The 27,785-nt window shown below is 38.4% G+C and overlaps 2 protein-coding genes and 1 non-coding gene across 13 annotated transcripts in view; all 3 read right to left on the reverse strand.

Annotated features, from left to right (window-relative positions):
• Positions 1-1,063: 1,063 nt before the first annotated feature.
• On the reverse strand, positions 1,064-12,848 carry CACYBP (calcyclin binding protein). 2 transcript variants are annotated; one of them, XM_053605952.1, is made up of 6 exons: positions 12,573-12,848; positions 7,747-7,966; positions 5,361-5,457; positions 4,984-5,083; positions 3,019-3,116; positions 1,064-1,502 (listed from the first exon to the last, which is right to left on the reverse strand). In XM_053605952.1, exons 2-6 carry the CDS (start codon positions 7,850-7,852, stop codon positions 1,346-1,348), a joined length of 558 nt encoding a protein of 185 aa, XP_053461927.1. In that variant the 5' UTR covers positions 7,853-7,966; positions 12,573-12,848; the 3' UTR covers positions 1,064-1,345. The 2 variants fall into 2 exon arrangements, with proteins under 2 accessions (XP_053461927.1, XP_053461926.1); XM_053605951.1 differs by lacking the exon at positions 12,573-12,848 and adding an exon at positions 12,103-12,270.
• Positions 12,849-20,472: 7,624 nt separating this feature from the next.
• On the reverse strand, positions 20,473-20,576 carry LOC128597921 (U6 spliceosomal RNA). Its single transcript, XR_008383467.1, has one exon. It is a non-coding gene; the product is annotated as a U6 spliceosomal RNA (small nuclear RNA).
• A 1,450-nt stretch (positions 20,577-22,026) lies between these two features.
• Positions 22,027-27,785, reverse strand: part of RABGAP1L (RAB GTPase activating protein 1 like) — a 754,150-nt gene continuing 748,391 nt past the window's right edge. For all 10 annotated transcript variants that reach the window (XM_053605154.1, XM_053605152.1, XM_053605153.1 and 7 more), the window contains one exon: positions 22,027-27,453. In XM_053605154.1, the coding sequence (XP_053461129.1) occupies positions 27,301-27,453 (153 nt within the window). In that variant the 3' untranslated portion in view covers positions 22,027-27,300. The remainder of the gene's footprint in view (positions 27,454-27,785) is intronic.

Here is a 27,785-nt window from a genome sequence, read left to right on the forward strand (position 1 = left end):
TTGGTTATGGTGGAGTTTTTCTTGCCATGTAAGCATTTATTTTCATGTAGTTAAAAGTGATGAGTATTTCGCTTTACTTCTAGATTTTAAGTCACGTATATGTAGTTTTCCCCCACTCTTAGGTCATAGTGGAATCTCACCCATGTCTTCTAGTGTTTATATGCTTTCTTTTTATAGTCAGATCTTCGGTCTGTTTGGAATATATCCATATGGCAATTTTTAGTTATCTTAGTATCATGAGAAATCTTTTGTATTCTGAAACTTTCATATGCTTTATGTTTTTCTACTGTTCTCTTCCAATAGTCCGTTTATTCATGTGCCAATACCTTCATTACAAAGGCAGTACAGTGGATTTCAATATTCACTAACAGCTATCCTGTATACATGTATAGCCTATTTCTGTATTTTAATTTTAAATCCTACTACTTTTTCCAAATTTTCTTTTTAATTATAGCAGTTTTTGGTTGGTCCATTTAGATTTTTCCCGGGTTAACATCATTGCCTTTTACCTCAAATACAATGTAGTAATGGAGATCATAGGCAACTTGCTCTGGCTCGATTACAGGGGCAATAAAAAATTTCCCCCCAGAAACCTGACTTTTCTGACATAATCCTGGACAGATAATAAAACTGTTCCATTGAAGAAAATTTTAACTTTATTGAACACAGGACAGACTTTCAATTCTTTTCTTGCTTTATGGTTATTACTTTTGTAGGCTATCTGACCTACAGCGAGACTTGTTAATTGGTTCTACACAAAGATATTTATCTATGCCTGACTAGTTTCTAGTCTATATTCATAAACAAATATATTTGTATCTAGATAGAAATATCTGTGAGTGGATTATCAGTGCATGATATATGCATTGCTTAAGCTGATAAGGGATTAGCCACTCTCTTGTGACCGTCAAGTACAGACACAGATTTGTATTTTATGTAAAAATTCAGATTTTACTCTTACTTATTCTTACATTGGTCGGAGCTGATGTCAGGAACTCAAAGGTACATACTTTCACTTTTCTACCTCTTAGCTGAACCAAAATACATAGAATGTAGCATTTTCATTAGGCAGGACTTGCTTTTTACATTTCACATGATAATGCAATATGACCCTTTCTTCAAGAAAATGACCAGTATACTAATGAAACCATCTTTTCAGGAAATGTTTAATAAGCATATTTATTTCAACAAATCCTCCAATAGGAAATGGAGAATTCATTGCTCTTACTTAGAAGGAGGTTGTGTAAATAGTTACTGGTCAAATTTATATATGCACCTCACCAACATTCCCTTATTGGAAACATCAATATATCCACATCACAGTTCCCAAAAACACTTTAAAGTCTCAAAATTCTGTGTCTCCTTTGGCTTGCTTCTCTCTTGATTCCACCCAAGCTTTATTAATGGTTCGCTTCATATCATCATCTCCATCTTCATAAATTTTCTTTAGAACATTCATCAGTCCCTCACTAGGATCTGTTTCAGTGTCATAGGAGGGCTTTCTATTAAAAAGAAAACATGCACAATAAATAAGAAATGAAAGCATGGAAAGATACAATTTAGGTTTTAACACTGGTACGAATGGAAGGATAGAGAAGAGTATCCAAAGATATTCATAATCAGAACATAATTCAAATTCATCTTAATGAAAACAATACATACCCCAAAATGCACATACTTGGTACATTCAAGAGTGGTCATATCAAAACAGGGGTTATTCTTGGGGCAGTGGGATTTTTAGCAGGTTAAGTGTTTACTTTTCTGACTTGCTAAAGCATGTTTCCTCATAATTTGAAAAAAATACTTTTTTGAGATAGAGTCTCACTATGTCGCCCTCGGTACAGTGCCATGGCGTCACAGCTCACAGCAACCGCAAACCCCTGGGCTTAAGCGATTCTCTTGCCTCAGCCTCTCAAGTAGCTGGGAATACAGGCACCCGCCAGGACGCCTGGCTGTTTTTTGGTTGCAGTTGTCATTGTTGTTTTTAGTAGGCCTGGGTTGGGCTTGAACCCGCCAGCTTTGGTGTACGTGGCCAGCGCCCTACTCATTGAGCCATGGGCACTGAGCCTAAAAAAAAAAATACTTTTATTGAAGGAAAAAAAACATACATTACATGTGGGTTCATACTGAAGCTCATACATTTTTAATTTGAAAAGTCCTCCTCTTAAGCCTGAGATACATGGATCTGGGCATGGTGGTGAGAGCACTGTCTTTAATTAATGTGGTCAGTAACTCTAGTTCAGTGAATGTCCCGGCTGGGCTAAGTAACAATTACGTTTAATCAATTAATCCGATTCATGTATTAAATGCCAGATTCTGTACTAAAGCACTGGGGATACAATGAGACAGAATCCTATACTCAGGTAATTCAGTATATATTTAAGATCAATTCCCCACATAGTCCAATAAGACTAAGTCTAGCCAACCACATCCCAAATGCAGGCTGGCTACCAGAGAGAAAAAGAGAAATGTGGACAGCTCCCAGACTTAATGGAGTATACTACCACTGCAGGAGGAAATTTAAAGCAGAGGAACAACTGACCCAGTATGGAAGTATCGTTGAGTAAACACTTTTTAAAGCAGTCATTATTAAGAAGGATAAAATACTCTTATCTTTTTTACTCTAAACCAGTCACAGTGAAGCTACATGTTCAGAACATCTGAGGAATTCGATGTACATGGGTATCTGAGTCTCTCTGAAGCTACTAAAATGGAATATCTGGCAATTCCTGGAATATGTGGCAATGTACTCAGAGTTAAGAACCCTTATGAACTAAAGAGCCAAGCATAACAAAGATCTTCTTAAAAAGCAACTTGCTGGACAAGTGGCCCTCTCCAGGTAGGTTCTAACAGTTAAAATATAAGACAAATCAGCTTAAGTCAGTGGGTATCAAAAGGTAAATGGTCAAACCATGGACTACACAGCTCTATTATTCCATTAAAAACAAACCACTAAAAACCTTTAATCCCAGGAAAAAAATAGATTAAAAATCTTAAAGAAAATTCTCTAAGACTCACTCTTTTTCTTTGCATTCTTTTTCAACCTGAGTTAAGTAGTCCCATCGTGTATTTTCTGTTTTCTTTCTGCATAAGATAAGAACTGTATCAGTCTTAACCTGGAAGAAATGCAGGAAAACAGTTAGAACTTAGAATATGTGAAGATAAGCATGAATAGTTACAAGACAATTATTTATTCAACAAACTAATGTCAGTATTTAGAGGATTTATTCTGGGTGCTAGCAATATTCCTTCTAGGAATACGCCAGACTTTGAGCACTCATGGAGAAGAAAGACCATAAATAAGTAAAATTGACCTTTCTGAGCAGTTGGCATAGCAAGTAAAATGGCTTCAAGATGGGATGATCTTGGTTTGAAGAAGAAAAGGATTGTGGGTTATAGTTCTTAGAGGAGAAATATAGTAAGTCAGGGACAGGCAAGCTATCAGGTCATGTAAGGCAGTACCAGGGCAAGATAAGGGGTATGGAAAGTGAGAAAGGGGAAAGCAAAATACACTGTCAACAATGACCATGAAATCTTTCAAGTATTCCTTCAACTATGTGATTGGTGGATGAAGAGTGCAGAAAGACACAACTAATTAATAAACTGTATTTTAATACCACCTTTGTGCTATGAAACTATAAACAGATGGCTGAATAGCATGTCCATTGTGCCTGATGCAATAAACCTCCTTTATTCAAATTAGGGAGAAAAGAAGGATTATCTGAATTAGTGAAAAATAAAAAAATGTATATATATTTTTTGGAGACACAGACTCACTTTGTAACGCTGTGGCGTTACAGCTCACAGCAACCTCAAACTCATGGGTTTAAACGATTCTCTTGCCTTAACTCTCAAGTAGCTGGGACTATAGGTGCCCCTCCTACAATACCTGCCTATTTTTAGAGATGGGGTCTTGCTGGTCTCGAAACTGTGAACTCAGGCAATCCACCCACCTTGGCCTCCCAGAATGCTAGGATTTCAGGCTTGAGCCCACTGCTCCCAGCCAAGAAAAAAGTTTTTAAAAAACATTTTCATTATCTTTATGGCTTCCACTAACTCTAATCAGGCTAAGTGCTTAAAACCTCCTTTTACATATCAGAATCTTACACACAGTGCTTCTAACAATATTACCATCATTACACACAGTGCTTCTAACAGTACTACCATCATTTAAGCACTTTACATACAACATTTCATTTCAGTGTATCATTTTAACTTTGTGAATAAATTATAACTGCTGCATAAGTGGGGAAACTGAGGCATGGAGTGTTTACGCTAGCAAAGGTCACAATAAGTGGTAAAGTTGGCATTAAAACACAGAAGTGTTACCTTATCCACTTCAAAAGTTTATACAAATACTGGATTAAATTCAGGAGGGAGGCTTGGCGCCTGTAGCTCAGCGGCTAGGGCGCCAGCCACATACACTGGAGCTGGAGGGTTCAAATCCAGCCTGGGCCTGCCAAACAACAATGATAACTACAACCAAAAATAGCCTGGCGTTGTGGCGTCGCCTGTAGTCCCAGCTACTTGGGAGGCTGAGGCAAGAGAATAGCTTAAATCCAAGAGTGTGAGGTTGCTGTGAGCTGTGATGCCACAGCACTCTACCCAGTGTGACAGCTTGAGACTGTCTCACAAAAAAAAAAAAAAAAAAATCAGGAGGGAAATAATCTGTTCTTCTAAAACAGAAGTTGGCAAACTTTCTATAAAAGGTCAGGCAGTAAATATTTTAGGCTTCATGGGTCATGGTCTGTTGCAGCTACTTAACTTTGACGCTGTACTGCAAAAGCAACCACAACATCACACAAATAAACATGGTAATCTTCCAATAAAACATTATTTAAAAACATAGGTAGCAGGCTATAATTTGCTGGTCCCTGTTAGAGGAGAAATCAATTCTAGTTCACCTCAATTCTAAATCAGCAAGGTTCAATTTAATGAAGTCCCAATCTAATGAAGTTTTTTTATGACCCAAAAAACACTTACTTTTTTTGAACTGCCTTCCACAGAGATCGGTTTCAAGAGATTGTTCACAATCATGGAGTAACTCTTCCCATTTAGATTCTTAACCAAAAGATCAAATGACCTACAATACAATAGTACATACATTAACTTTCTGGTCCTAGAAAAGGTAGCTATAATTCTTGTGGGGAAAAAAGTTATCAGCCTTATTTGAAGGTATGCATTTGGCCATTCGAGATAAATTTAACATTCACCCCACCTCCTTCAAAGTAAATGTAAAGAATAATTAAATTGCAAATTTAAGGAGAATTTTAGAAACTGCAAAGGAAAGAGCACCGTAAGATAAACTCTTAATGATCACTGTCCTTCCTCTGCGAAGATAATTTCTTAATGTTACTCACCTCTCTGTGAAATGCACCTGCACATTTTCAGTGGGAACTTGATGAACACCAGGTAAGGTAATGTAGATTTTCACAAACTTATCTGACTGATCCCATCCTAGCAACAACAAAAAAGATGTGCCATAAGTAAGTCTTTGAAACTACCTGTCAAACGGCAAATACACATGGTTCATAATAAAACAGTAAAATAAAAATGAGAAACCGGTATTAGAAACATGAAAAAACAAAGGAAATTTTCTAGACTAAGAAACTGAGCCTCAAAGCACTCTGCCTAACCCTAAATTAGGTTCTAACAATAGGTACAATTCAGATTCAAGTCTAAGTTCTGAATATAAAGCCCAGGCTCTTCTTACTCTTTAAAATAAAAATGATGGTTAAATACTTTAAGATTTGCACATTTAGGCTTGGCGCCTGTAGCTCAAGCGGCTAAGGCACCAGCCACATACAGCAGAGTTGGTGGGTTCGAATCCAGCCTGGGCCTGCCAAACAACAATAACAACTACAACCAAAAAATAGCCGGGCGTCATGGCGGGGACCTGTAGTTCCAGCTACTTGGTAGGCTGAGGCAAGAGAATTGCTTAAGCCCAGGAGTTGGAGCTTGCTGTGAGCTGTGATGCCACAGCACTCTACCCAGGGTAACGGCTTGAGGTTCTGTCTCTCACAAAAAAAAAAGATTTGCATATTTAGCCCTTACACAGAAATAATTCTGATAATTCTGTCCTACTGCAAAATAGTGCTCTACTAAACTAGATAGCTAGAAATCAGTATTGTCGGGCAGCGCCTGTGGCTCAAAGGGGTAGGGCGCAGGCCCCATATGCTGGAGGTGGTGGGTTCAAACCCAGCCCCGGCCAAAAACTGGGGGGAAATGTATTGTCTAATTTCATAATCATTTCTATTCTGTAATCAGTGTAACAAATGCAATCCTAGCTTTCTCAATTCCTTTCCAGGAGAAAGTAGAATATATATTGAAAAGATCTAGTTCTTCAGACCCACTAATTTGACTAACCTACCAATATCTATTAAATGCCTTTACAGTATATGTTATCAAATTATATACATTAGTCTCTAACCTAGAGGAATTCTGCCAACCACACAAAAAGCATCTTGTATTCATCAAGAATACACATACACACACACATACATATCCCGGTCCTCACTTAGTCTTATAGAATGTAGTGTTAATCAAAGATGACCTAGACTTCTGTACAGCTTCATCTAGTTTCTTCCCCTTTATTCAATCCATCTTCCAACTGACAAGTTTCTCTCTAAACAAAAATCTATGTTCCTCGTTAAAACGCCATAAAATACCTTCAGAGCAATTTCCTACAGTCAACTGACATACATGGGGGTGCTTCTCCTATAGCACTACAGTACATTTATTCTGTTTTTTAAGGGACAGGTTCTATTTTGCCCAGGCTAGCCTTGAACTCCTGGCTTCAAGAGATCCTCCTGCCCCAGCCTCCCAAGTAGCTAGGATTGAGTACAGGCACAAGCAATCACCCCCAGTTCACAGAACTTTTCCTAAGCATAGCGTGCACAGTGCTTTTCACCATAACAATACTCAAAACATTATGTCAAGTGTCTAATTCATGTTTTTGCTCATGGAGTTTCTTTCCTTTCCTCTTGCTGAACATACTATTCACCCTTCAAACTCAACTGTCTTCTAATTCTCCCTGAGTGTTCCTCACATCCATTATTTCTTCAGCCATCTTCCAATAATACTTTATAAATCTCTGTTCAGTTTAGTACTCAAATATTAAGTACTTATTATGTGCTAGATACCGTGAGCACAAACAGAAATAAGACTTGTCTTAGTCCTAATGAAAACTCACCACTCAGATTCCAGCTGCAAAGCTTCCAAACAAAAGTTTACATTCCACTGAGGGGGAGTAGTGTGGTATTGTTTTATGTCTGTGTCCTAATCCCACCGTGAGAAGGAATTTGGATTAGTTACTGTTCTGTATCTATAAGTTTAAGCACAATAGTGGCATACTACATGCTCAAAAATATTTCTTAAATTTAGCTAGATTCTTTTCCTCTGCTAATCTGACAGCTGTGGCTGAGTGAAAGGTAAAATAGGACTAAACAACACAGCTGTGTTCCATATATACTGGATGTATTTCAGAATAGTTTCTTCCTCGTTGCTACTCATCATCTGTGTACTAACTCATCTTACCCTCTTGTTAGAGAACAACTCTCATTGTTCTACAACATATCTTTTCCTTTTTATCACTTAAAACATAAAGCACTTTGTTAAATAAAAACCATGGGTCTTCTTCCAAGCCACCAAAACACACACTCAAAACTATTTTAAAAATTAGTGATCACGACTGAGGATTAGGCTGCTCCAAGACAAAAGAACTGAAAGGAAGGGTGCAAGTCATACCATAATTACTGATTTTCACCGTATATCCTGTTGTAATGGGAGCAACCACAGCAGCTGGCTTTTCGTTGTCAAGAGGTTCTGCTTTCCTCTGTGATTTCTGTTGCATCTTGTTCTTGATTTCTGTTTCAATCTTGGATTTTTCAGCTGTAAGGGCATCACGGACTCTTTTCCTAGTGGCTTTTTCCAGCAACACCTTTGCTTCTTCTAGATCTTTCTGTAGCTGTGTTTTAAAAACAAAAGTAAGTTAGCTATATAAGGGAATGGTTTGATATGGTGCTTATTATTTATTTCAATTTACTGAAATAAGCTAAGAATTAAGGAGTTCATCTAAATTTCTAGGATTGAGTTGCTACTTCAATTCTTTCCTCCAACTTGTCTAATTATAAATTATTCAAGCTTCCTTTTTAAAAAAGAAAACCTAACAATCTGAAACAATAGGCAATCAAACCTAAATTATCCAGCTCTGTAGCCTGATACCTGTCTTTGTATTAGCACAGTTTATAAGAAAGTTGTGATTTCTAAAGTAGAACAGAATTTTTCTTTAAGTTTATATAGTTCTTTATAACATCTAGTCCTAGTGTTACCAGATGTTAGAAATTTTTAAAATACAGTATTAAAACAAAATAGATGTGAGAACACACACTAATAGTGGTGAAATGCTACAGCAACTTTACTGGGGTAATGAAAGCTTTACTGTGAGTCTTCCTCACTAATCTTCTTTCCTATCCACATAACAAACATAAAAAAGTATGAATTTTAGAGACAAAAAAATTTTTTTATTCTGCTGTTAAGAAAAAAATCTTGTTCTGAAGTTTGTTCAATCATACAGTCAGAAGTTCACAAGTTCGTTGCACAGAAGGGAAAACCTAGACAGAATATTTAAACAAAATACTCTTGGAAACTTAATATGAAAAGCCACCTTGTTTCTTGTTTTCTTCTCTTGCCAATACATCACCTACCAAAATTCTCTGCTTTCTAAAGATAAAGCCAACATTTTATGAAGTTCAAGAGTTAAAGACATACAGAAAAGTAATGGGCTTGTAATTTTCCCCCCATTTATTATGTTCTCACATATTGCAAATAGCCTAAGGTCTTTTCAAGCTGATTCATTTTTTTTTTTATTTTTGAGACAGAGTCTCACTATGTTGCCCTTTGTAAAGTGCTGTGGTGTCACAGCTCAAAGCAACCTCAAACTCTTGGGCTTAAGCAATTCTCTTGCTTCACCCTCCCAAGTAGCTGGGACTACAGGCACCCACCACAATGGCCGGCTATTATTTTTGTTGTAGTTGTCATTGTTTAGCAAGCCTCAGCCAGGTTCGAACCGGCCAACTCTGGGGTATGTGGCCAGCGCCCTAACCACTGAGAACATGCACTGAGCCTGATTCATTTTTCTTACAATGGCTTTATATCTGGCTCAACAACCAGCAACTGGATCAGAAAAGTCTTTATATTATAACCCGAGATTATATCAGAAGCTCAAAATAAAAATCATTAAGTGCTTGATATCTCAGTATAATTATCGGAAGCATCAGAAGTACAAGAGTTTGAAAGCCTTTGTTTCCAAATAGACTTATAAAATGCAAGGATAGAATCAATGCTTTTCTTTTACCCTAAGTCTTTTATTATCTCATTTAACTCATAGGCCTATCAGTAACAGATACGATGGTATTAAAAGTTCAACTGTGCCCAGCTTCCTGTCCATACTCTACCCTCCCAAGAAAAACTCATTACTAACACAAAGAAAATAAATAAGATGCAAATTCACCTTTTGAGCACAAAACCAAGATGTTTTAGTTCAAAGTAATCTTTTTACTAAAATGGTTTCAAAAAAGAAATCACATTTATTTTAATACCAAAAAATTAACATACTGAGAAGTAAAACGAGTGTATTGTTTAGGCTTGGTGCATTTTTATTTGTTTTTGTTAACCAAATCCATAGTCTGGTACAAGAGGTTTTTGCTTTCTGACTGGAACAGGAATCCTTTTTCTAGCAAACGCAGGAAAAAACTGGGAATTAAGTAAGGAATTCCGAGGCCCTTTTATGTTACCAGTTTTGGTACGTTTGGCTCAAACGTACTTTTTTGTAAGGTATCCACTAAAGCAACTTAAACCAGGCCCATTTTAGGTAGTTCCTCAGTTCTGTTATTTGCAGACTTGAAACCAGCACAGGTGATCCCTTTGGTGGTGCTTCTGCATACATACTTTAAGAGGTCCTAGATGAGCAATTTTTTATCTATTATCTTTTAATTTTCCTTACAGCCTTGGTATTCATTTGTTTTCCATATACAAAAATAGTTATTTCCCTTTTTTTTTTTTTGGTTTTTGGCCGGGGCTGGGTTTGAACCCGCCACCTCTGGCATATGGGACAGGCGCCCTACTCCTTGAGCCACAGGCGCTGCCCTAGTATTTCCCTTTCATTTTACCCATGGATAGTCAAGCTTATCTTCTAATGTATTTCCAAATTCTTCACTTGGAGACATTAAAATCAAAACGCCTCAAAAATGGGCAAAAGACATAGGCAGACATTTCTCCAAAAATGTACAGATGGTCATCAAATACATAAAGATGCTCAACATCCTTAGTCATTAGGGAAATGCACATCAAATCCTCAAGACACCACCTGACAGCACTAGGGTAACAAAACACTCCAGAAAATAACAAATGATGTGGAAAAACTGGAACCTTCATACATTTCTTGTGGAAATAAAAATGATGCCATTTTATAAACAGTCTAGTTTTTCAAATAGTTACCATTATGATGGAGCAATTCCATTCCTAGGGATACCTCTCAGACTTGAACACATACCCACACAAAAAAATGTGTACACAAGTATTCACAGCAGCATAATAGTCAAAAACACAAATGTTCACCAACTGATGAATGGCTGAACAAAATGAATGTGCTAAATATTCATATAATGGAGTGTTATTCACTCATAAAAAGCCTAAGAAGTATAAAAGTGTGCCATGTGTACTGATACATTCTACACCATGGGTGAACCTGAACACATGCTAAGGAGGCCAAAACCCTAATACTATATATAGTTTGAGTCCATTTATATGCAATGCCCAGAACAGACAAACCTACAAAACAGAAAGTAGCTTAGTGGTTGTCAGTGTTAGGGGACAGAGGAATGGGGAGCAATTGTTTAAAAGACACTTAATGGGTTTCTTTGTGGGGTGGTAAAAATATTCTGAAACCAGTGGTGATGGCTGCATATTATTGTGCATAATATACCAAAACCCCACTTAATTGTACACTTTAAAATGGCTAAAAAGTTAAATTTTAGTTCAAGCAAACAAAAATGAAGTGCTTTTAAATGCGTATTTCTAAAATACCTAAATTGAGAAAAGTTCCTTCCTTTTAAGAAGAGTAATATCACTGAACTATCTCATGTGTGACTGTAAAGCCACCTCAGAGTTCTGAGGGCACACGGTACCCAAGGCCTATCTTAAACTTGTAGTAAGCTACCCCAACTAATACTTAAGACACATGTACCTCCTAATTTCTCTTCATTTACAACAGATTTCTTTTCTTAAAGGTATTGAGATTTCCCAGTATTCGTTCTTCATAAACGGGGAAATTACCAGGAAGCAAATCTAGTTATTAGACACTGTAACAAACAGCACCATGTCTTTGCATCCTAAAGAGCAATGCAAGTCATATCTCCATCTTGTAACTTAACCAAGTCTCCAAAAAAGTTCATTCTCCCCGTTCAGAAGTTCAGAGAGCTTTTTTAACAGGCCAATTTCCCACCGTTATATAGCAGATTGCTATCTGCCAAGCACTGGTTTAAATACTTAGAAATAATGCTTAATGTTTTAACAATCCTACGAAATGGATACTACTGTGGCACGAAGAAGAAAATAACTTGCCCCAAGTAACACCGCTACTCTCATGCACTGAGCAGATATTAAGAAAGTGTTGGGACAAAGACCTCTCACCCTCCAACTGCCTTCTGCCACGAAATGATACTCAATTTTTACAAACATCTTTAATTTAATTAAGAGTCCTGTCCTAAAGCTAATAAAACGGGAGAGGAAAGGGCCTGGAGGAAACGTGAAGGTGACCAGCCCTCACACATCCCCCATCGGCACTACCTGCACTCACACCCTGCCGCCCACCCGCACCAGGACCTGGGGCCAGGGGCCGCGGCAGGTGAGCCAGGTGGGAGCCGGAGGGGAAACCTGGGGCCTCAACAACGCGAGAGGGACTAAGGAGGCGGCCACGGGGGAAGGCGCGAGATCGGGTCACCGCAGGGCGGTTCGGAACACACAAACGGCGCGATGGGAGCGAATGACCGGCGAAGCAGCTCCATCAGGGGAGCCTGAGTACGATGAGGCCGGACCCCTTACCTCTTCCAAAGCTGAAGCCATAGTGGGGCTGGGTCAGGCCGAAGGCCCAAGCTGCAGCCACGCAAAGGAGAGAGGAGGAAATGCCGCGGCGAGCGCGCTCACCCCGAAGGCAGACTCCACGGCACAAGTCGCGGTGTCCGCAGCCTGTGCGCACACCCGACCCGACCTGCGCGCGATCACCGCCCACCCTCCGCACGCTGCAGCTCTGGAACCTTCGCGAGGCCGCCGCCACCGCCCACCGGGAGCACCGCCCGCCTCGGCCAGCCCCGCCCCGTCGAGCCTGGCCCCGCCCTCCCGCCGAGCCTCCTAGCAACGTCAACCTCTCGCGAGCTAACCAGTACTTCGGGAGGAGAACCCGCCTCTTCCTCCCGCCCTGACAACAGCATGTATTATACTTCAACCGCGTTTGCCCTGGCTGCGCAGCCGCAACTCGGAAAGGCTGCCTTAACCCGGCCCCGGAAATAGCGTACCCGTCTTCAGAGTCCGAGTCGGAAGTTGGCTGGAGAGCCGTTTGTTTCCGTCCTCTCCGGGACTCCAGGCCGCCATCTTGTCTAAGCTAGTGAGCTTACGCGAGAGAAAGGGGAAAGGAAGCAGCCTAGCTCTGTGGAAGTGAGAATGAATGAATGCGTTAGGCGTGGAGGTTTCCTGAAGGCAACAGTTTGATTTTCAGTGGGTTTTGTCGCGCCGGAGACGTCACGGAGGTCTAGCATCTCCAGCGTGGTGGCGTCATCATTGGCCGCGGTAGCGGATGTGGTTGCTTTGGGCACGTGACCTGCCCGGGTTAAGGTTAAGGCGGCTGATAAAAGGTGAGGTTCCTGTGGCAGCAGTTTCCGTCCCGCCTTTGCCTCTGGAACTTGAGGAGCGCGCTTTCCTGCTGCCTCAGACCTTTTCAGGCCATTCAAAGAGTGTGGTGCTCACTTTGGTTTGGATTCGTGAGCCTGTTGACCGTTTAAGAGAATAGCAAATTGCTTTTCCTAGGTATGTGTTCTGTCCTGGTTCTAGCCTCCCTGACTCAGGGAGATCCCGGAAAGCCCACTTTTCAGATTATTTTAGGCTCTGGCATCAAGATATCTACAACACGGTTGAAATCTTACCCCTGAGAGGTCAAATAGCCCGCACGTTTTAGATCGCCCAATGTAATGACTAGAATCAGCAAGTCAGAAGGAAGAAAGCTACTAGAAAAATGGAGGCTGTGATCGTAGTAAAGAATCGGAAATAACTGTCCAGAATGGGTTACCGAAACAGCCTGCATGAATTTCACAAAAGAAATGGCGTTGACGTCTAAACCCTCAAAGCCTTGTTCGGGCAATGATAAAAATGAGCCACCAGGGGGCTTTTGAAGTCCAGGTTATATTCCTTTTCTTGATTTGCATGTTGGTTAGATAGCTGAGTTCACTTTAGAAATACTAAGCCATACATTTATATTTGTGTGATGTAAATATAAATTCCCCTCTGGACCTTCTGTATAACCTACAAGAAACTTTTATAAACTTTTATAACCAAAAGAAACTTTTTGTAGGTTATACAGAATGTCCAGAGGAGAATTTTCCAAGATGCTAGGAATGTTACACCGTTAGATAACAATTCTCAAGATTCATGAAATGAACTCCTGGGAGCTGTGTATTTTATTGTATATTAATTCAACTGTTTTTTAAATGTCCAACCATAGGGTTGAGCCTGTGGCTCAGTTGGTAAGGTGCGGGCCCCATATACCGAGGGTCGCGGGTTCAAACCCGGCCCCGGCCGAACTGCAACCCAAAAATAGCTGGGTGTTGTGGCGGGCGCCTGTAGTCTCAGCTACTCGGGAGGCTGAGGCAAGAGAATCGCTTAAGCCCAGGAGTTGGAGGTTGCTGTGAGCTGTGTGATGCCATGGCACTCTACCGAGGGCCATAAAGTGAGACTCTGTCTCTACCAAAAAAATAAATAAATTAATTAATTAAATGTCCAACCAGTAACCTGGAATTATTAAATAATAAGAACAAATATCCCATTACACTGGGTGAAAGCTTGACCTAATGCAGTGAATGATCATCACATTATCTTAGTTGCTCATGCTAAGTAGTCATACTTTTGAGTTTTCAGTCTCATGCCCTACAACCTATTTTATGGTATATCTTGCTGGCTTAATCTTCAAAATATGTTGAGAGTTAGCAGCCTCCTCTTCAAAATATGTTGAGAAACACCTGATAGGATGAACCCCATGCTACCTCAAAATATGGCATCTTAGCACATTGACAATTGTGGCAATTGCACAATTGTGATAATTGTCAATATGCTAAGATGCCATACACTGAAGGAATTCTTGTGCAAGAATGTGTCTGATCTTCCTTCGTGCTCCCCTAAAGCAGGTCATTAAACCTTCCTGTGAGCGGTGCTGTCGTTATACCTGAAGGAAAGGAGCATCCTTACCTCTGAAAACACAGAGGCAGGAATATGAACATCAGACCCTGCTAAGTTGCCCTCAGTTTATTAACCCTATATCATTCATTTTGCCCTATCGGATTTTCCCAGAACTCTCCATTCTTCATCACATCTACCATAAGAAACACTAAGGTTTAACTGTTTCTTTGGGTCTTCATTTCTTTATGAAGATTCCCTTGTCATGTGAAACTTACATTAAAAAGATTTGTATGCTATAATTAATCTATTTTGTTACAGGAACCTCACCCAATAAATTTAAGCTGAGTGGAAGGAAAAGATATTTTTCCTAGCCTATGCACCCAAGATCAAGCCATTATTATTTTGTTTGAATTTTTAGCTTCCTCGCCAGTTTCTCTGTTTCCCCACTGTGCCTTTATAGTTAGTTTTCCACAAAGCAGCCAGAGAAATCTTTTCAAATCATTATATCCCTTTACTTAAAAATCTCTTACAGCTTCCTATTAGGCTTAAAGTACAAACTGCTTACTGTGAACTTTAATGTTCATATGATCTTATCTCACCTTTATGAGCCTCCTGCCTTCACCAGAGCTCATCTCCCACCTCTCTGGTTTAAACAGTCTGGCATTTTGCCATTCCTTGAACCCACTGAACCCACTAGATTTGCTCTCGCCTTCAAGCCTGTACTCTGCTTTCTCTTTGCCCAACCCAGAATGCTCTTCCATGTATTTTCAATGTATTTATGTCTCTAAAAAGTAACACTAGGGAGGTTTGTCCAGGCTGTGTTAAGTTTCAGTCAGAAGGACAATCAGTAGGAGGTGAATAGATATTTATAGCAAGGAATTGGCTTACACAATTGGACTTGGTTAAGCAAGACCAAAATCTGCAGGCCAAGCAAGCAGGAGTGGAGGATGCAGGCAGTTCCTCCCTCCCCTCTCCCCCAACAGTTTGAAGGTTTTGTCCCCTGGAAATGAAGGAGGGAAGAAGACAAAAGCAGGGTAAAAAATTCCATGCTTTTCAGGAAAACCAAACGCATCCTGATTTTAAGACCTTTGACTGATTTAATCAGGGACACCCAGGTTATCCAGGATAATCTTTAAGTGAATTAATAAAGGACTTTAATTACATATGCAAAATACCTTCTCAGTAACACTTAGTGTTTGAATAGTTAACTTGGGAGTTGGGTAGCCAAATTTACACATCACAACCATGGTACCAACCATTCTATGAATTTCATCCTTACTGACTTTACCCTTTCTCTCTACATTCTTACCCTGTTTTGTTTTTGTTTGTAGACAGTCTCCTTCTGTTGCCCATGCTGGAGGGCCACAAAGTCAGCCTAACTCACTGCAACCTCAAACTCCTGGGTTCAAGCGATCCTCCTTGCCTTAGCCTCCTGAGTAGCTGAGACTACAGGCACTTGCCACAATACCTGGCTGATTTTTTTCTATTTTTAGTAGAGATGGGTCTCACTCTTGCTCAGATTGGCTTAGAACTCCTGAGCTCAAGGGATTCTTCCACCTCTGCCTCCCAGAGTGCTAGGATTATAGGTGTGAGTTATCATGTCTGCCCTGCTGGTTTTTATAATACTACCACCTGAAATTTATTACTCTTTTTACTATTTTAACAGTTATTGTCAATTGGGAGCAAATGTGGATATTTTGCACTCCCTATCCCCATATATTTGAGATTTAGGGTTGACACTGCTGGGGAAATACTATTGGATTTTCTAGTGGGTAGAATCCAAGAACGCTACTAAACATCCTACAATGCATGGGTTACCCAGAAAAGTATTATCAATGCTGAGCTCGAGAAACTCTGCACTAGAACTTAGGCTCCAGAGGCAGGGTCTCTTTGCTCACCTCAACTGTAGCAATTAGAATAGAGACCAGCACACTAGACAATTGGTAAGTAATGCTTTAATTAATTTACTAGACTTGATCTATTTTTAACATTCCCAAATGATTATCAGGGAGGTTTGGGAAGTAGTCTATAATGTTGAGCAAAGGCTTTAGATTCTTGATTAGAAATTAGCTTCTGCTGCTTCTTAGCTGTGACTTGGGGCTAGTTATTTAAACTCTTAGAAGTCTTTTTTTTTTTTTTTTAATGCCTAAATGGCAACCAGAGTACCTACTAACATTGTTTAGAAATTAAACTCAGGATACTCAACTTGAAACCACTTAGCAGAGTCCCTAAAAATAGTTAAGTACTCTGTAAATATCAGCTCTAATTTTATTACTCAGCCATCTACATTCATGACCATACATTAGGACCTTATAATGTCATAGAACTGCCCATCTCTAAAATCTTACGCTCTATTATAAGTGTATGTTCTGAAGGCAATTTCTGTGTATTTTTTTTAATGCTTTGAAATTTGTATTTAGTATAGTTGAAGACCACATAAAGTTAATGATGCTGTCCAGGGAGGGCATTGAAAGTGTCCTCTGGCTTCATCTCCTGTCGTTACCAGTTACCAGAGGGTGCGGGGCTTTGCCCCAGGCTAGGAATAGGTGGCTGGTGGTGACAGAAAGTTCAGGCATGCTGAGGATGATAGATTAATTTTCTGCTTGTCTTTTTTCTATGCTTAGAGTTTCTTATTTATTTTCAGAATATTACAAGGTTTACACAAATTGCTTTTGTATGTTTTGAGCCAAAGTTGTAAGTGTACCTATCACCCAGTTAGTGTGCATTGTACCCATTTAGTGTGAATTTACCCATCAACTTCCCTCACCCTTGATTTCCATTGAGTTTTACTTCCATTTGTACATATAAATGTTGATTGACTGATTCCAGTTTATAATTGAGTACATGTAGTGTTTACTTTTCCATTCTTGCAATACCTGACTTAGAATAATGGTCTTCCATTTCCCTCCAAGTTGTTACAGAGAATACTAGATCACCATTTTCTTATGGTTGAGTAGTACTCCATGTTATATATACACCACATTTTATTGATCCACTCACGTATTGATGGGCACTTGGGCTTTTTCCATGTCTTTGCAATTGTGCATTGTGCTGCTATAAACATTTGAGTGCAAGTGTCTTTTGAATACAATGTCTTTTTTTCCCTTTAGGTAAAGACGTCATAGTGAGATTGCTGGATCAAAGGATAGGTCTACTTTTAGTTCTTTGTGTTATCTCCATACTACTATCCATAGAGGTTATATTAGTTTGCAGTCCCACCAACGGTGTGTAAGTATTCCTTTCTCTCTGTGTCCATGACAGCATCTGTTGTTCTGGGACTTTTTAATAAGAGCCATTCTTAGTGGAGTTGCTATCTCACCTGATATCTCATTGTGGTTTTGATTTGCATTTCCCTGATTAGAGATGTTGAGCATTTTTTTCATATGATGTTTATTGACCATTATTAGTCTGTCTTCCTTTGAAAAGCTGCTGTTTAGCCAGACTCTGACTCAGTGGCTTATACTTATAATCCTAGCACTCTGGGAGGCTGAGGCAGGTGGATTGCTTGAGCTTAGCAGTTTGAGACCAGCCTGAGGAAGACTCCCATCTCTACTAAAAATAGAAAATTCTAGGCAGGCATGGTGGCAAGTATTTGTAGTTCCAGCTACTAGGGAGGCTGAGGCAAGAGTATCACTTGAGCTCAAGAGTTTGAGGTTGCTGTTAGCTATGATGACATCACAGCACTCTACCAAGGGTGATGGAGACTGTCTCAAAAAACAAAAAAAACAAAGAAGCTTCTGTTTCTGTCTTTTGCCACTTTTTAATGGGGTGGTTTGCTTTTTTCTTGCTGATTTGCATGAGTTCTTTACAGATTATCCTCATCGGTAAATGGAATATTCTCCATGATTGACATCTTAGGCCACAAAATGTCTGAAAATTTTCAAAAAAATAGAAATTATACCATGTCTTTTCTCAGACCACAGTGTAATAAAATTAGAAATAATCTCCAACAGAAACAATTCTGTACAAAGTCATGGAAATTAAAAAACTTACTGCTGAATGATTTTTGGGTCAAGGAGGAAATTAAGATGGCAATCTTAAGATTCTTTGATCTAAACAAAAAAGGATACAAGTTATCAAAAACCTGTGGGATTCAGCAAAAACAGTCCTAAGAGGAAATTCATAGCCTTAAATGCCTACATCAGAAACTCTGGAAAAATTGCAAATCAACAATTTAACAAATTATTTCAAGAAATTAGAAAAGAAAAAACAAATAATCCCAAACCTAGCAGAAGAAAAGAAATAACTAAGATCAGACCAGAACTAAATGAAACAGATAACAAATACAGAAGATTAATGAAACAAAAAGTTGGTTGTTTGAAAAGATAAAAATCAACAGACCTCTTGCTAGATTAACAGAAAACAGAAAAGCACCCTAATAAGCCCAATCAGAAATGAAAAAAGATAGCCCGGCATTGTGGCGGGCACCTGTAGTCCCAGCTACTTGGGAGGCAGAGACAGGAGACTCGCTTGAGCCCAGGAGTTGGAGGTTGCTGTGAGCTGTGATGCCATAGCACTCTACGCAGGGTGACAGCTTGCGGCTCTGTCTCAAAAAAGAAAGAAGAAGAAAAAAGAGATATTACAACTAATACCACAGAAATACAAAACCTCATTCTGAGTACTATAAAAACCTTTGTGCAAATACTGGAAAACATTGAAGAGGGGACAGATTCTTGGAAACACACAATCTCTGTAGGCTCAATTAGGAAGAAACAGAACTCCTAAACTGACCAATATGAAGTAATGATTTTGAAGCTGCAATAAAAAACCTTCCAACAGAAAAAAGTCCTGGACCTGATAGTTTCACAGTTGTATTTTACCAGACCTCCAGGGAGACTGGTACCTACACTACAGAAATTATTTAATAACATCAAGAAGGAAGGAATCCTCCCCCAACTTGTTCTATAGTTTTCTTTTTTCTCAGGACTCCTACTCCCTAATTCAGACTCTTAACTTTTCTGCTTTCCTTTCCCCTCTACAAGGATGGTGATGGTTCCCCTTTTTTTCCTCTCTTAAAACGGCTCAAATCTCCCATCCTTGAGAGTCAACAACAACAACAGAAAATCAATTTGGCATCTGTCTAGTCACATCCTGTAATTGTCCTTTTGTCTAACATGTAGAAGCAAAATCAACTCCTTGTCCTGCTGCCATTCTGAGTAATTGGGTAACTTGGATCCCAAAGTCAAGAAAAACAAGAAACTTTCCATCCCGACATAAACCAAAAATGATGACATTACCACCACACACACTTCGGGATTATTGTGTCTAGTTCTAGTCACACGTGTAAATCAATGAGCCTGAGCTTTCCTATAAAATTAGACTCCCTGAAATCAGTCAAGCAAAAACATGATGATATGTGTGACAGTTGCAGTTTTCCTACCACGAACAAACTAATTCTAGATTCCACAAATTTGGAAGCGGTGTTTTTCCTTTAAATATTTGGTATAATTTCTGTTTGTTGAGCTAGTTCTTCTAAAGCCTGGATTTCACTGTAAACTTTCCTTGCAAATAAACTTTAAAAGACGCTCATGCAAATATAAAATGAACATGTATGTGACAAATATTTTATTCAAATCATTAGTTAATGAGGAAGCAGTAATATGTTAAAATTGTTTCAAAGTGTATTTCAGTGGATGGGCATTTTATAGGCGATTTAACTAACTGGTTAATGTCCTACAGGGTAATAAACTATAACCTTTGGCATATCTGTTCCACTGGAAAGAAAGTAGGGATTGGTATTTGTACTGGGAAAAAGCTGTAAGTTAATGTGCAGAGTAAGTGTAGGGACCCTTGCCTTATTTCCAAGTTTTGGATAATTTTCCTTTCAAAATAAAGTTCCCCTTTCTCTTTCACTTATCCTATTGCAGTCACCCTCCTGTGTTCTTACTACTCATATCAAGACCACACATGACCTCCTAACCAGTAAATTCCATGGAAAATTTTTAAATAATTTTTTTTTCTTTTTGTTTGGACTCCAGTGTTTCTACTGGACTAGTCAGCAAATAGGGGCATGACTTTCCAGCGACTGCACAAAATATGTAATATTTCAAAAATCTGAGTGTCATCTGTACACAAGGGCCCAGGCTAGCCTTCTCTGTATCATTTCAGTTTTAGTATATGCTGTCCAAATGAGCACTTTTGAAAAATTTTGACCGCTTTACCTTTTTTACCTTTTATGTAAAATTTCTCATTGTTTAAAAGTCTCCATGGACCAAACGAAGACGTCTGTGGTTCTGGATTTGGGCCACAAAGTTGTAATTTTACAACCTCTGATCAATATTTTTAAATACATGCTGAATTCTAAGAGGAGCTGACCAATCTCTTGGCTTTCATTAGGTTCTAAGGATTTCCATAACAAAATACAAAGGCAAATACACCTTTGGGATTCTCTGTACTCTGAAAGTGCCTTCACTTTCAGGAGAGCTTGTGGGGTTCTATTTGAATTATACAATATCACCCTCCTTGCTGTACCTTGAAAGACTAGCAGGAATCACCTGATCCAGGATTAGCCAATCAAATGTTTGTAAGAATTTGTAAGACTAGGGAGAAGGGGGAAAGGGAGGGGAGGGAGGGAGGAGGTAGGTGGAGGGAGGGGGATTAATGGGATTACACCTGCGGTGCATCTTACAAGGGTATATGTGAATCCTAGTAAATATGGAATGTAAAGGTCTTAGCAAAATAACTAAGAAAATGCCAGGAAAGCTATGTTAACTAGTGTGATGAAAATGTGTCAAACGGTCTATGAACCAAGTGTATGGTGCCCCATGATCATACTAATGTACACAGCTATGATTTAATAAAAATAAATAAATAAATAAATAAATAATTTGGAATTGGTACCCTGAGATGCTCTGGTAGTTGTCTGATGATCTTGGTAGTTGTCTACTTAGAAGCAGAGCAAGCTTGTTTTCAGTGGGAAGAATAAAGCAAGTATCACCCGGCAGGATGAGCAGAAGAGTGATCATAGAGCTGTTGCTTGGGGTTCTGCTGACATTCCAGTCCTTGTCCAGTGCTTCTTCAGACTCAGCTGTTTGGTCTTTGGGATCCATGATGTAACTGGCTCTATTTCCTTTTAATTGACTTTTAAAATTATTAAGTTAGCTTTCAAGGTTTTCTGTCACTGAAACCAAGGAACTTCAATAGAGCGGAAAATAGGGCACTGCAGTGGTGCTGTATAGGATATGATTTTGCAAGGTATATTCTGTGTATGTTTTCTTTCAAAGTTGACTGTAGTGCCAGGTAAGAAGTGTTACCTAGGGGTGGCACCTGTAGCTCAAGCCGCTAATGTGCCACCCACATACACCAGAGCTGGCAGGTTTGAATCTGGCCTGGGCCTGCCAAACAATGACAACTACAACCAATAAATGGCCGGGCGTTGTGGCAGGCGTCTGAAATGCTAGCTACTTCGGAAGCTGAGGCAGGAGAACCTCTTAAGTCCGGGAGTTGGAGGTTGCTGTGAGCTGTGACGTCATTGCACATAGCTTGAGGCTCTGTCTCAAAAAAAAAAAAAAGAAAGTTACATAAGCACTGGGTTCAAATGAATCAGAATAAAGCCCACTAAAAAAAAATTCAGAAAGACATAAATGGACTTAAGAACGAATGTTTATTACTATTCAATGGGGCTACAGGGCAACACAAAGCATTAAGAACATCACTGGCTCACAAAAACAATCACCTTGTTACTTTCTTGGTTGCATTTGTTTATTGCACAAGGCTTCATTCACACAGGAAAACAAGATACTAATCCAGTTCAAATTCATAATGATTATAAAAGTAAACATTTGTTGGAACAATGTACAATAAATTGCACTTTTTTAAACAAGCATTACATTTACATTTATAGAGTGTACTATACATAATACAGGGAGCTATGGAAACATCTAATTGGTCAGTGTTTGTAAAGGAAGAGGTCCATCACTAATGTTTCTTTTGTCGTCAATTAGCACTGTTTGGACTAATCAACTCCTTTATCCTAGAACCTGTTTTTGTTAGCAATGTCATGGGCAAAATTACAGAATTCATGAAAATAGTACAGAGTTTTTACTACCTCCTTGGCAAGGGAAAGGTGAGAATTTAAAAGAAAGGAAATGAAGCTAAGAAACTTTTCCCCTCATTTGAACTAAGGATCCATGCATTATGTAAAGTACCAAAAATAGACAAACTGATGCAAAAGGCTATTGGGACATCTTGTATTCTGGGACCATCTCCAGCTTTATTCTTGTGCTTTCATGACACCAGAGTCTTTTGATGCATTTATAGTTGCACAATTCAGTTTTTACATCTTATACCATATATATTAGTTATTAAAAATTATGGTATAGTGGAAAAGATTTTACATGTTAATTGCTAATGAATAGGAAAATAACTTAAAATGTTCTATTTCTTGATGATTCTTAGATAAAGCTTTTCAGAATATCACTAATGATAAAACCATGAATGGGGTAAGTTAGAATGGGATATATTAATGAAGATGTTTTTATAGCAGGTAGCAAATTCATTTAAAGATAAGCTGGATATGTAGTATTTAAGGAGGAAACATAGAAAGAAATGTCACACAACTGACCAAAAGCTCATAAATATCCACTTTTTCCATTACAACCCAAGGACAGCATCTCCAATTGAGGCACAGCCCACACTGAAGTCCTCACTTGGACAGATTCTGAAAGATAATTTAGAGACTAAGTTAAAGGGTCTCTATTATATAGAAGCCACTTTGAGAGAAGAAGTTTTGGGACAGTTCTCAGTGTGACCTTCAGAATGTTGACTAGAGAGAAGTTAAGTTTTATATCTAATAGTAGGAAACACAGACCACAGAGCTGTTTCTGGCCTTACAGCTTTCATCATCCTGTCTTGACATTTCAATGTGTATTTGGTTGCATGGCACCTAGGTAAACAAAAGCGGGAGGGAGGAATACTCTATCTAAAATTCCACCAATCTCTCTTTCTCTCTCTCACACACATACACACTCTCCTAAAAGTGTTTAAATCATACAACAGAATTTCTTCATTCTTTTGTTTATTTGTAATTGAAGCAAGAGAATCAGAGCTATTTTAAGGGTAAGTTATATGATAGAATCATCTTGCTAAGTAATTAAAAGTGTCCTTTTGGCCAGACCCTAAAATCAGACAAGCACACAACTTTAGTGACTGATGCACAAGGTTGGTGGAATAAGTTAGTAGACTGATTTCAGCTGAGGAAAAAAAAAAAAAAAGTCAATCCTTTACACTAGTTACATGTAATTCTTACCCTGGGTGACTGACTCCATTAAGGGGCTCTCTGTTGCTCTCTTTTTTTTTGAGACAGAGTCTTCCTCTGTTGTCCAGACTGAAGTGCAGTGGTGTCATCATAGTTCACTGCTGTAACCTCAAACTCCTTGGCTCAAGCAATTGTCCTGCCCCAACCTCCCAAGTAGCTGGGAATACATGTGTGTGCCAGCACACCAGACTAATATTTCTATTTTTTATAAGGATGGGCTCTCATTCTTGCTTAGGATGGCCTCAACTCCAGATCTCAAGCAATCCACCAACCTCAGCCTCCCTGAGTACTAGGATTACAAGCATAAGCCACCTTGCCTGGCCAAGGGTCTACTCTTAAGTTTCCTCTGCCCCAATTTTTGTATTATCTTGTTTTTCTCACTTCAGCTAGGAAATGAAGCCACCAGTTATATGTATTAACTGAAAACTGTTTTAAGAAAATGGAGTAAGGGCTGGAGAAAAATAAATATTAATACACAAAAGGAAAAGATTGAACATTTTTTAAAAAATGAAACAAGATAAATACTCTTAAATATCCTAACATCAGTAGAAAGGTTGCTTTTCTACTTGATCAGGGAAATTTAAGGAAGCTAATGAAGAACAAATTACTAATTTAATAGCTGAGAGAGAAGAGAGATATTTGTTGTCTAGAAAGACATGATAATCCTATTAGTGTTTCTGATAGGCCCTCATAAACAGAGCATTAGGTAACTGAGAATATTTTTGCATTAAATTATACATAACTAAATATAACCAAATTATGACATGGCTCAGCATGTGGGAAGCTAGCAAACATATGCAGTGCAAAATTCAGCTTGGTTTCTTTCAGCTTTAAAGAATGTGTTAAGCAAGATTCTCAAGATATAAAAGCTAATGAACTAAATTATCAAGTTGAATTTAATTTATTCTATAGAATTAATAAAAAGATAAACGATCACATTTCAGATATTGCAACTATTGGATTTTTGGAGATATCTTTTATACAGACTACATTATAGGAATAGATGAAAAACACTAGAATGTTTGAAAATTTCCTGGGTATTTGGCTGATTGATTTCTAAATGTAATTCAAGAGAAGAGGTGCAATTCTCAAATGTATCTTAAAATAAGTGAAATTAAAACTAGTAGTTACTTCATGCTGTGATGCACGCATTTTCAAACAATAGGCAGTAGAGGACACGTTGTTTGGAATATTGCCATTACAACATACTATATGAACAATCATATCACATACCAAATTGTGAATTTTCTTTCTTTTCAATCTTTCCCTATTGCCACTACTGACTCAAAGGCATTGCAGTGAGGGACAGTTTAGATTTATGGTACCAAAAGACATACTCAAGTATGATATGAGACTGGAGAAGAAAAAACATGTAGGTTCTGCCCTCATAGACTTTTGAAAGAATAAAAAGAAAACTCAAAAGGTAGATTTATCGAATGTTTTGGAATGTATGCACCTAGTGATTTTGTTCAAAGAAAAAAAAAGAGGAGACTATGGAATTGAACCAGGTCTACAAATAAGAAATTGACCTACAGGTATGCTTTTTCTCCCTCATCTATACTTTAGGCATTCTGTGGAATGTATTTATTTTTGGAAGTTAAAAGGAGCTCTGTACCGAACTATGAAATTCACAAAAGAGCAACTTTAATTTAGCTGGCCATTTGATAAGGCAACTGGCACAGAACTTCATACAATCAAAGCATAAAGTACTGGTAAAGGTAACAGACTATACTAAATGATTTACAGAAACAAGTACCAAGATAAAAATTTTTTAGCTATTTTACCAAAAAAAAAAAAAAATTAGCTTATCTAAACCACCATGTAGAGAATATTAAAGTCAACATAGACTCTTGGAGTGCTGGGTTCTTTTTCCTTTTGGTAAAAAGAAAATGTTATGATAAACAATTTTAGAACAAAATAAAAAGACTTCTGTAAGAGAAGTATTATCTGCTGAGTGTCTAACAGACAACAACCATGTAAATTGTTGTACGTATGGAGATGATCTAAACAACGTGCAGATGAAGGGGATTTCACTTTTTAGAACTTAAAGATTACTTTAGCAGAAAAGATCCACCACAAGCAACTTGGTATATCTTCCTGGGGTTGAGATGGCTCTTACTGAATTCTTGTGTCTAAGAGTGTGTCACTTAATTGCAACATACGGCACAGATGAGACTCACTCTGGCACTACGGAGTTTAAGATCCTTTGCAAACAAAATACTCAACAATGAAGCCAAGGATGAGTGTCAATAAATGTTATTGTACATATCTGATCAGAGTTTGGTTGGTGTGAAAAGATCAGAGGCCTCCAACATGGCTTAAAAAACAGGAAAATTACTTTTGCTCTTACCAAAGAATTTCTTGCAAGAACTATTTATCTAGGCATGTTAAATATAATTGAAAATTTTTTTCACCGATTTTTAAACAATAGCTTTTTACGTTTCTGTGAGACAAGTATGTCTATAAAGGTTTTATAGTCATTCAAAATGTTACAAACACATTTGTATCTCTTTATCTACAGGTACCAATGGCACATTTTAGAGAGTACAGAAATCAAGAAAAGTTGTCCAACATTAAACTAAGATAATGTAAGGCTGACCTCTATTTCCCAATTTCAACAGCATGTCTTTTAACAAAATTACAGAATATTAGTGTTTCCTTAGCAAGTATGTGTCAAAGTTAAATGAAATACTCTATCACGCTCTGTATGCCACTCTAAGCACGATGGCTGAAGCTGGACCTTTCTAGGCTTCTCTGGGGAAAGTTCCCTGCATCTGTGAGTTGCAATATCCACTTTACGTTTGCCAGCAGTCACATCTGTGTTCCTATTCAGGCATACTTAAGGGCTCGCAAATCCTATATGTAGTTCTTAAAAGGATTTGTTAGAACACCAGAGCCCAAATGATTTTATACTGCATTTATCAAAATCTCAGTTCCTTTTACTTAGTCTGTATTCTTAATAGCCCGTCTGTTATACAGTTCTTGGCACTTCATTCCCAGATGTACCCAATAGAAAATGGAAATAAACTAGTAATCTTTGGGGACTGTTCAATCCCTTGTCTGTTCTTCCCTTCAGACAGGATCATTTCTACCCTGGGAGTCACTTCCGTGTGGAAATGTGACCATGGTCATGACCAGCCCCAGTGTGCTTTATCTAAATAAATCCTGAAAAATTAAGAAGTTTGAGTTTCAATTTTTTTTTATGACAAAGATCTTCCTATCTCCTCAACCTTGGAATAACAGTGTCTCCATTTTTATGTATAATAAAAATAATTATGAATAATTAGTTCTAAATAAAAAGCATTTAGTTCTGAATTATTTGTTTTCCAACTAACCATTAGGCATATAAAATAATGTGTAATACTATGATGGATCTGAACGTGGCCTTCTACGAAGAAGCTGGAAAATAGGTATTCAACATAAAATAGGTCATTTTAAACAACAACCCTTGAAAAGTGTCACACAAGAAAGAGTGAGAGCTATTGAAGATCCTGGCTTGCTTTCTGGCCTCCTTGACTTTCCTTCAAAGGAACACCAGGAAGAATCCTCCTAGGTTTCCTTTGCTTTGATCATTGTGCTCTTGTGCTTGGGTGAGGCTGGAACTATGTGCTCTCCTTGGGTGGTTGGGTGGCCTGTGGCGGCTGCAGTGGCTGGGTGCCTGTGGCCGTTTTAATAGAGTTCAGGGTTTTGCTAAACCAAGAGTTTTTTGCAGCTTGGATTTCATTCATAAGGGCTCCTCTCTGATGTTCAAGTTCCTAATTAAAGAAAAAAAAATCATCTGAATTATATAATTGTTTTCTCTCTGCCAAAAAAAATTAAGACCACAGATTTTTGGAATCCCCAGGTGTCTATGTAGCCAGTTTTCTTCCCACAAAACCCAGGCAAAATTTAATTGGCTTCTTAATGCAAGGAAAAAGTTTAAAACTAAAAGAGTTACCACTAAAAACCAAAATTAGTGCTTTCTCTGAATGGTAAAATGAAACATCATGGTATTCTTTTTTTTCTGCCCTGCAATTTAGGGTAAAGTCCATATTTGGTTCAGGTTGCAACCTGAGATAACATTTTAAAACCACAAATACATGTAGGC

The sequence above is a fragment of the Nycticebus coucang genome, chromosome 10, assembly GCF_027406575.1.
Source record: "Nycticebus coucang isolate mNycCou1 chromosome 10, mNycCou1.pri, whole genome shotgun sequence".
NCBI classification, from domain to species: Eukaryota; Metazoa; Chordata; class Mammalia; order Primates; family Lorisidae; genus Nycticebus; species Nycticebus coucang.

Excerpts from the sequence above, each read along its gene's own strand:
- CACYBP (XM_053605951.1), bottom strand. The coding sequence starts at position 12,123 with ATGGCTTCAGCTTTGGAAGAG. Across the intron at positions 7,967-12,102 it reads TGGCTTCAGCTTTGGAAGAG|CTACAGAAAGATCTAGAAGA; the intron begins GTAAGGGGTCCG and ends TTTAAAACACAG. Across the intron at positions 1,503-3,018 it reads AAAGAATGCAAAGAAAAAGA|AAAGCCCTCCTATGACACTG; the intron begins GTGAGTCTTAGA and ends TCTTTTTAATAG.